The sequence below is a fragment of the Rosa rugosa genome, chromosome 6 (assembly GCF_958449725.1).
Source record: "Rosa rugosa chromosome 6, drRosRugo1.1, whole genome shotgun sequence".
NCBI lineage: Eukaryota > Viridiplantae > Streptophyta > Magnoliopsida > Rosales > Rosaceae > Rosa > Rosa rugosa.
In genome coordinates, this window is record NC_084825.1 from 49,275,926 (window position 1) to 49,286,388 (window position 10,463).

General features: G+C 40.8%; 1 protein-coding gene and 1 long non-coding RNA gene across 2 annotated transcripts; one reads left to right on the forward strand and one right to left on the reverse strand.

Moving 5' to 3' along the window:
* Positions 1-2,620: 2,620 nt before the first annotated feature.
* On the forward strand, positions 2,621-4,822 carry LOC133718826 (zinc finger CCCH domain-containing protein 54). The gene has a single exon (XM_062145705.1). It carries the CDS (start codon positions 3,213-3,215, stop codon positions 3,933-3,935), a length of 723 nt encoding a protein of 240 aa, XP_062001689.1. The 5' UTR covers positions 2,621-3,212; the 3' UTR covers positions 3,936-4,822.
* Positions 4,823-5,366: 544 nt separating this feature from the next.
* On the reverse strand, positions 5,367-9,605 carry LOC133713856 (uncharacterized). Its single transcript, XR_009848288.1, has 5 exons — positions 9,380-9,605; positions 9,085-9,199; positions 8,112-8,218; positions 7,531-7,611; positions 5,367-5,759 (listed from the first exon to the last, which is right to left on the reverse strand). It is a non-coding gene; the product is annotated as an uncharacterized LOC133713856 (long non-coding RNA).
* Positions 9,606-10,463: the final 858 nt, after the last annotated feature.

Consider the following 10,463-nt stretch of genomic DNA (forward strand, 5'->3'; position numbering starts at 1 on the left):
AATGAACCCTCAAAGTGTGATTCTTGGAAAAAAGTTATTTACAAAGTACAAACCACCATGTATGCAACAAGATCAATTTCAGATTTTCATGTTCAACTTTTGAGTCAAGCGTTTGTTCGAAGTTGAGATTTATTTTTTTTTATAGCCAAATATATATGCAATATCTAACATATACTAGACACGTGTAAGCGTTGACAACAATTTACTAACTGAAATCTTATGAATTTGATAGCTAGGAAGTAATTCTGTAATTTGTATAGTTCATATAAACTAAATTAAACCACTAAAAAGTATGAGTAGGTAATAGAACAACATAGAATTTGGTACGAACTCAAAACGTACATAACCCACATGTTTTCTTTTTCGTTAGCTTTCAAACCTCCAAACCATCTTAAGTATCTAGGTATCTTATCCTTAATTATGAGCAAATTAATGTTGTTAAGCTTTCAAACCTCCAAATCATCTTTGGCATCTAGATAGCTTATCCTTAATTCTAAGCAAATGTTGTTAAACTTTCAAACCTCCAAAGCATCTTATGTATCTAGATATCTTATCCTTAATTCTAAGCAAATATTAACAACAGCCTGTTAAAACCAAATTGAGATGGAACATTGATCCATTCACCATTTCTAGTATTTTGTTTCCAGTTCACCATCTCTGGACGGTAACTGATTACAATATCAATCCCCGTAAAAATACCACTAGATCGGGCACCCTTTTCCAAGCATCGATCAAAAAGTACGTTCTTCTCCCTCAAGTATTTCTGTCTATCCCAACAATCTGCAGCCACCAATTATTATTTAATTCCAAATCCAGTTAGGGCTCATGATTCCCGGAGGTGTGTGAGGACTAGTTTCGAACAAATTACATATCACCAAGCTAGATTTTGTACCGGAGACTCTGCTATCCACCTGGTGAGGGTCACCTGCTGTCTGTTAACAATGGCATCTCCTCCAATTCTCGCAGGCGCAGGAGGCCCGGGCCATGTCCGCCGTTCTCCTCCGCAAGCAGCTCACCCGCGACGACTCCTATATATCTCTGGCCCAGGCTCTCCCTGACGATGCAGTCCAGCCTCAAATCGATTCTCCTGTCCTGTATTCAACGCGAGTAGGTCAAATCGATTTCCAAGAAGCTCTGCGACACCATCTCCGAGCTCGCCTCAGGAATCTTGCCGGACAACGGCTGGCCGGAGCTCCTCCCGTTCATGTTCCAATGCGTCTCCTCCGATTCGCCGAAGCTTCAAGAATCGGCGTTCTTGATATTCGATCAGCTTTCTCAGTACATCGGCGACTCCTTGGTTCCGTTCATCAAGGAATTGCACACCGTCTTCTTGTACTGCTTGAGCTCCTCCACCAACTCTGACGTTAAGATCGCCTTCACCAAACCCGTGTGTAAGCAGACGGTAACCGCGGCGGGAGTCAGATTGGGTCGGACCGGACCCTACAACTACCAATTCGGCCTATGTCGTTCTGCCACGTCACCAGGTGACCCTCACCTAGGTGGATAGCAGAATTTTCGCGTTAAATCGATCACAATTAACAATGAACTTGGTTTTGAGTGCGCACTGCCTCGCGTTCTCGTTCTTTCTTTTTTTTCTTAAAAAAGAAGAGAACGACACGAGATCTGGGTATAAAACCACGGAGAAAACGCATACTGGAATAAGGAAACGGACAAAGAAAACAGTGGTCAGCTTTGAGGGTTTTCAGGGAAAATGTTTGGCATTTTATACGCCCTCTTACTTATCAGCCCACCACGTGTCCATATGCATGCGCTTCAGTTTCACAAAAAAAAAAAAAAAAAAGCTACTGTTTTCCTTGTGAAGATTCTATGCTTTTCGATCGGTGCAGAGGAACAAGACGATGCCCTTCCCTGGTTCTATGTGAATAATTTAACTGATGCCATGCAAACCCCAAACCTGGGCTCCACCGTCAACGCAACCGTCATCAGTAGCGAGCTCAAGGCTCAATAGAAAATGCAGAGACAATATCAAAGTGAGGGTTTTGGGTCATCCCAATGGGGAATGACGTCGAGTTTTTTTGGTTAATTTGTCTGCAACTACTAGTATTAAATTTACACTTTGTAGAATAAAAGATAAGAAAGGCCGGAGTACATCTGAAAAAGAGACAAGATAAATTAATTAGCTTAATTAAATGCAAAATATCGTAAGTACATAATTGAATAAAATATATTTTCTTTTTATCACCGTTGATTAAAAAAGTTAATAAAAATAAATTTAATCGAAAATCTTGCATAATGTAGTAATCGACACTCGTAAGTTTCTTACTTGTACTATTTTCTTTCTTATAGAAATTAAATAATGTCAAGAGACTTTGCGCGTAAAGATGAATGATATATACTTATAAAATAAATTAATAAAAGCACAACTAAGAAAAAAAGTGATAAAATTTCAATCACAAATTAAATGGCATTATAGCTCTTGCCACTCATTATTTTCTTTTTCACATCCTTTCTCTTTGCTTTGATTTTTGGCAAAAACTTTCATCAACGTGCTTGAGCTTTCTTGTTCATGCATGATGAACTCAATTTTCCTTTTTCAAAAAAATTGGACAAGTGGATTAACTTGGGAAAGAACTTTTAGAGTACAGAATCCAGAAAATTTACTTTGATGGATTTGTCATTTAATTACAGAACCCCTAAAATTAAAAGACTCGAAAACACTTGCAACACATTTCGAACTAGCTTAAGGACCACTGAAGTCCCCAAACCCCAAAACACGTGTCCCACAGAATCCATGTCCATGTTTCAGCTCCATATAAGTCAGTCTACTTATCACTTCCACGTGGACTCACCCATGCACTTTGCCACTTCCCTGCCAAAACGCCGCCGTTGTGACCTCCGTTAGGGTCCGTCACTTTGTTCCATCCCTGACTCCATCAGCTCGACATGTCCTGCAACACATGGCGAAAGCTTCTCCTCTAGGCTTAACAACTGGCTCCAAAGTACATTAAGAAGCAAAATGCATGCAAATCTCAAGTCCCGGACGATCCGCCATGGAGTCCTCTCCCTCTTTAACGTTCGTAACCGCCGTTAGACCATGCAGACACTTTAACTCAACCAGAGTTGAGCTCTTCATGCTATAAATGCACCCCCTTCCTCTACTTTCCTCATCGCTCAGAGCCATCGATTGAGCTCAACTGGTGGCATTACAAAGAAAACACATTACATTTGTAATCACATTCCGCTACAGAAAAATGTTTAACGGGTACCAATTCTACGATTACGTTCCTGTTCCGGTTCCCGTCGAGCAGTACTTCCGCAATGGCCATGACACCGGCTTCTTCAGCTCCGACGAGTTCCGGATGTACTCCTACAAAATCAAGCGCTGCCCGAGAATGCGCAGCCACGACTGGACCGACTGCCCCTACGCCCATCGCGGCGAGAAAGCACAGCGCCGCGACCCGCGTAGGTATTCCTACGCCGCCATAGTCTGCCCGGCCTTCCGCAACGGCGTCTGCTACAAGGGCGACGCGTGCGAGTACGCGCACGGGGTGTTCGAGTACTGGCTCCACCCTGCGCGTTACCGCACGCGCGCCTGCAATGCGGGCCTGTTGTGCACCCGCAAGGTCTGCTTCTTTGCTCACTCCTCGGACCAGCTGCGGGTCCCGCCACCCGAGTCGACCAAATCGTTCAAGTGTCGACAGCACCACAACAACTATGTCTATCGCCCCGTCGGAGATCACTTGCTGATGAGCGGTGCCAATGGAGCCACCTCAGTGCGGTCGCCAGAACGGTTGGCGACAAATAACAATGTTATTGTCGCCGACAGGTTCTCGGAATTTTTGAGCAGTTTGAGGGCATTGAAGTTAAGTGATCAGGAGGGCAATGGTGGTAGTGGTGAGGTGGATATGAGGGTTGACGAAAATGGGCTGCCGGAAACTTTGGAGGTTGATTGGGTTTCGGAGCTGTTGCAGTAAATTTCTTGGGGGATTGTATTGATGAGGGGAGTCTGGAGTCATTAGCTTAAGGTTAATTGACTTGTTAATTATAGTGTTTGATTTAGGTTTGGGGGTATAATTCTAGTAGCTAGTTAGTAATTATGATCAAGTACTTGGTTGTAATTCTATTAATTAAGAAGATGCAGTCTAGAGCTGAAATCTGGAGCTCGAATAATGGCTGTGTGTGTAATATTAATGTATTGGTTATTTGGTTAAGGATTAAGGAGTCTATATGTTTCATAAGTGCATAATAACATTATCTTTTATTTGTGTTTAATTTCCTACAGTTCTCCATTTTTTTATGCTCGATCTATATTATAATGACAATACTGTGAAACTACTTTCATAAGTTCTAAAAGGATACAATTAATGTTTTATTTATTTACTATATTAGTTTTTATTTTGTTTCTGATGTAGAAGGGATATGATTTTATGAAAATTAAAGGGAAAGGTTAGGGAGAGATCTAGTGTAAACCTGTTTTATTTTCACTTGAGAGGGTTAATTAAGTTGTTATTTGTCAGCCTAACCGTTCCGCCGTCCGCACCGAGTTTTGAGAGATAAGTTCTTTTGGTATATGTTTTAATCACATAAATCGAACTATAATTAGGCACACCACTTTGAAAATAAGGAAATAAAACGCTCACCTCGTTAACAATAGCCACCAAGAGATGAACAAATTTTCTTTACCGGTATAAGCAGCATATCCAGACTTATTAGAAGGGGCAAAGTTAAATCGATTATCTAGAGAAGGAAAATTTTTCTGCCTAGAGATATGCTATAAACCTAGATATTTTTCTAGAAAGAACGGATCTAGGTATTTAGAGAGGCGGGGATACAAAATCAATCTATATTTTCTCCGACTTGGTTTCCTCAGAACCTCTCACCTTCCTCTCCCCCTGTGTTTCTTGTTTTCCCTTGGGTAGCTACTAGCTAGGTGTCGGTATATATAGAGATTGAAAGGAAAGGAAAGATCGCACGTCTCTCTGTGATTACGCAATTTAATTTTATTTTTTACTCAAAGGCACAAAAGTTAAGTCTGGCATCTTCCTTTATTTATCTTTTTTCTCTGATGCACCGATAACTCATGACTAGCAAGTTTAACGTCTTTTCTTTTTTCATCTTTTTCCGCATAACAATGCGTCACCGGTGACCGAGATAGTAACTTAATTTTCCTTTTATTATATGTGTGTATCACTACTAAAAAAAACTCCAATTGCGACGGTAGTTTGCAACGGCAAAATATAGAGCAAATACTTTTTGCGACGGCAATTTCAGTATTTGCGACGGAAATGACGGCGTTGCAATAGGTGGCGTCACAAAATCCATTCGCGACGGTAAATTTCCGTTGCAAAAATTATTTGCGATTGAAAATGGTGCTAATTGCACCATATATTTTTTTTGTAAAAAAAAAATTGGTGCTAATTGCACCATATATTTCTTCTAAGAACATGCAAAAGTCATTGAGATTTATACACACACACAGACACACAACAGCCCCTTCATTAGAAATTTCTCATACATGACGGCTTATGGAGTCGAACTACACATTTCATTAAATCTTGTTCATACCCTCTTCTCCCTTGTGAAATCTTGTTCATAAATCCTATCTCCCTCTCTAACATGCCACCACATTTGAGTTGCCTGAATTTCCAATGAGGCAAGCTTTGATCTTCTAGCCACAATGCAGCTGAGTAGTAAGCAGTCATCATCTCACTTATGCTCTCGTGATTCCTTCCCTCTTGAAATTCAATTAACAATGATGTACGCAAGCTCCAAAGTGCTCAAATCTCTCCAATGAATAGCTGTAAAAGTCCACACAAAATGTTAAATAATACTCGAGCCTATCATAAATTATGGAAGACAGTATACAAATAAAAACTACTAACTATAACCACTCTTCATTATTAAATATATCATAGATATATAAGAAGATAACATAAAAACCTTATATACTAGGAGCTACAGCCAAAACCAAAGCTTATAATGCGTGAACCACATGCTAAAGTAAAAGCATAGAAGTACAAAGTATGGAAAACACAGAACTTGAAAGCTCCTAAATGACAAGGTTGGTGACTTCATCTTGAATGGTCAGTGGAATCTCCCTCCTAGCTTCTGTAGGGTCTTTCCCCAAGTTGCCCAAGCTATCAGGACAGTCCCAATATCGTCTGAACTTGCCCCGGACCAGCTGATCTGGACTGAGACATCATCTGACACTTTGACATCCAAGGAGGCATACCAGGTTTTGTCTCCTCCCATACCAGCACCTCCTTGGTGTAAGCGGATTTGGAATCAGGCCATTCATCCACGAAAGAGCATGGTAGCATGGAAAACCTTACTTAATAGAGTTTCTACAGATAAGCGACTTCAGCGTTGTGGTACCAAGCTCTGTTCAACATATTATCTTTGCCGGAGACATACTGAAACTACTAACCACTTATTTCTTGAGTGTGTGGTGGCTGCGTCATCTTTGGCGTGGCTCCAGCAAATGTTCAGGCTTCATAATTCTCCAGGTACATCGCTGCATGACCTGTTTCTTGATGCTACCCTCTCTACGCTAAATCAATCATCAAAATTGCTATGGTTTATTTCTATCTGCAATTTACTTTGGTGCATGTGGAGTGAACGTAATAAAAGAAAGTTTGAAGGTGGTGAGTGTTGCCCCTCTAGGTTCAAACAATTTTTCCTATTGTCTCTAAAAGAATCTGCAGGCTTAGCTTTTGTCTCCGCATCTTCTACCTCGAGTCAGGTTCCCATCTTTGGCTACCTGGGCATTTCACCTCTTCTTCCCATCTTTGGCAGCCCCGGCCCCCCCAGGAGGCTGGTTTAAAGCTAACTCTGATGGTTCTTACCGTGGTATTAATCAAGCAGGTTATGAAGCAATTTTCAGAAACAGTGATGCGACCTTCTTGGGTGCTTTTTCTTGCAATGCACAGGTCCCTTGTGCTATAGATGCAGAGTTATTGGTTGTGATTGAGGTAATTAAGGTGGCAAAAGAGAGAGGCTGGTTTCCTTTGTGGGTAGAAACAGACTCCATGTTGGCATTACAGTACTTTAAAAAGCCAGGCTTGGCGCCTTGGAGGATTCGGGTGAAATGGATGAATAGCCTTGCATCCATTAGCCAGTTTCAGGTACACATCTCTCATGTCTTCAGGGAGGGGAATCAAGTCGCAGATAAGCTAGCTAACCACGGTGCCGTGAATAGTGGTTCAGTTTGGTGGGATTCAATCCCTCAATTCCTGTTTAGTTCTTTTGGGCATGATTTTTCTGGTCGTACTACTTATCGGTTTGCTTAGTTTTGGTTGGTTTTCTATTTGTCTGTTATATGTATGGGAGTGGTTAAGGTCTAGTCCCCTACCTCTCACTCTGTATCTTTTGTTTCTTTTTTTAATAACAATTCTAATGAGGGACGGGCGGTGGGCTCCCAGTTGTAATGGTCCCCTTCGGGGTTGTGTGGGTACCTTGGTGCCTCTTTCAGACCGTTACAGATGAGCTAATATCGCCTAATCCTCATTAGTTTTTTTTTTTTAAGAAAAAAAAAAGTACAAATTAAGTATGGAAAAGAGATTTACTAACCAGCACCTCCTTCCCTTCATTCAGTCTATTTGCTCATGGCACTCTGGGGCTTCTGCTGTTTCTATTGGTTTTTTCTTTGTTCTGCTTTATGAAAATACACAAGAAATCAAGAGTTTAGCGAATGTCCAGGAATAAAAAACACAAATTTATCTCTTCAAAACTAAAAGAACAATATATATATATACACACACACACACACACACATACTTGATTACATAGTAGAGCCTTTATAGTAATTATGACATTACTCAACCACATAGTTTAGAGTTGAGACTTTAAGCTTGAGGTTTAGGAGAAAACCGTATTAAGGACATAAACCAGAAAGCTCCTGCAGTCTTACCCATTATTGTAAGAAAAGGGAAAGAAATCAATCGATTAATGAACCAGTGAAACTTGTCAGAAAAAATGCATAAGAATGAATGAAATGGAACAGGAACCTCAAAGGAGGAAGCATCAAAGAGGCACAAAGCTTGTGAGTGAAATCAACGTTTAACATCAATCATGGTTAGTCAATTCCATCTTCATGGTACAAGTAATACATTTGGGAATAAACAACAGTAGAAGTGCAAGAAGAAGCATACCATAGCAATATGTCTCCCAAGTCCTTGTAATAAGAATAAGCTTCACACGATGGACTGCAAGGTTGCCAGTTCATCTTCAACAATCCCTTGATTGCATGCTCAGGAAACTGCCTTCCAGATTGGAGTAAAAAAATAATTAAGTCCAGAGCAAGAAAAACTGAAATAGCATGCAGATGCAATGTACTTGTATCCATTCACTTACTGGGAAGTTAACAAGAAAGGACAATAGCAACTTCACTAAAACCATCCTCGAAAATTTCAGTTGAAAGCAGCAAATTCATTTGCTAGATAAATGTCTTGTAACGTCAATTGCACTTGATCAACCAAAAGTATTTTGCCGTAAAATTAACTAGTCAATATGTACCTTCTATATCCCATGTCATTTTATATATTCTGAAACGGAAATCAGGATTTTCATAATAAAAATTGAGATATAAGCATGAAAAAGAGGGGTAAAAGGAGCCTATACCAGCACTACACGAGGTAGGCGGATCCTTTTGCAAATCGTCAACCTCATTCAACATGGGTTTTTGCAAATACCCATTTAACATTGAGCAGTGATAAGCTAAACAAAGACAACTGACCAAGTGCATAATTAATTGTAGGTTTCACATAACCAAATTGACCATCAAGCTCAAAAAATGTAGTTCGTAACTTTGAATATCGATCCAAACACCTCAAGCTTCCAAAGCTAGTTACTGTACATTCACTGATTGAAAAATTGTATGGGTAGACACTCAGTGATTTATTTTCTTATTTAGAATTAGAAAATGGACAATGTCCAATAATTAAAGAACGCTTCTTCCTTTCATAGGGATAACTCTAACCATGAAATGAAATATCTATCTATCCAAATTTCTAAGCAACCAATCAAATAATTAATGGAACTAATTAGTCAAGGAAATTTCACAAGAACTGAGCAAATGGAACAACAAACAAAAGCATATAACAAGAGAAGGACGAAGAAACAGACCGCCATGAAAGACAGAGCGCTGAGTGGATGCCCATTACTGGAGCTAAGACCGATTTCTGGGGCGAATCTGAGAGACTAATCATTTCGGGAAAGGTCCTTCTCCCAATATTAAATCCTGAATACCCAGAAAGAAAAGCGAATCAAAATTAGATCTTGAGGACCCAAATGAAATCCACACAAATTCGCACAATACCAAATTACAATCAAAGATCAACACAATAGATGAGCATGAGAGAGGAGAGGAGAGACAACATGGCGATAATGGCAACATGGAAAGAAATAATGGATAGGTTACCATAGCTCTGAAAACGATGCGAAGTATCTTGAGATCCAACTCCAACAGAGAGAGTGCAACGCAGATAACGATTTGGGGAGCCTTGCCACAGATCTGAAAACGATGTCGGAGCCTGCCGCATATAATGCAGAAAGAACGTCGGCATCGAGAGATAGAGGCAGAGCTACGAAAAATAGAGTGTGAACCCGAGTCCTCTTGAATAAACAACACCCATCAGAATACGACGTCATGTCCACCCTTAATCATGTGACCCTTTTTAATTGCCGTAGCACACTTGCAAAGCTGTCGGCGTGTATCCCGTCACTAGTGCTAGGCTTTTGCGACGGAAAGCAATGCCGTCGTAAATTGCCGAAGCGAATGCAATTGTTTTTAGTAGTGTATGGATTAGAGTGATTAGTTTTCATGTGTACCTAACTACTCAATCCCACTTTCAGTTCCCTCGAGTAGTGAAAGGAGCGTCCGAGTGAGAGGGATTTGTTAACGTTAGTGATCCGTGGGATCTCTAGTTAGCTTTAGAGAGAGAGAGAGAGAAAGAGAATGACACAAGCGAAGTATAGTGGTTCACCTCCCGCCTTAGCGGGAGACTACGTCCACTTGAAAGCTTAACTAGTGTGTGTTGAGCCTTGCGGCCTAACATGATTACAAAGTGTGTTGTAATGGAGTGTGTTGAGTTGTGGGAGGAGAGTTCCTTTTATAGGTGAAGGAAGCCATCTCCTTTACATTTTCTTAGATGTGGGACAAGAAAACAACTATTCTAGTATAGAAATGCATATTGTGGAGGCAACTTGGCAAGGCCGGAAAGGTGGCTTCCCGGCGACGGATTTGCGACTTCCGGATACCGTAGCGTAGCTTGAACATAGGGCTACAAGATGCAAGTAGCGGTTGGGCCTCACCATGGCTTGTGGGTGTCCCAAAGAGGGTGTTACTTATGCTTGGTGATGTAGTAAATACTCCATATTGTTAGAGGTATGTACAAGTCCCCGAAGTCCCCAAGTAAGAGGAGCTTCTTGGTTGGGGAGTTATAAACATGAAGTTACCAAGCATAAGTAACCGGGTGGCACGGAGCCCCTGCAAGTCCCCGAAC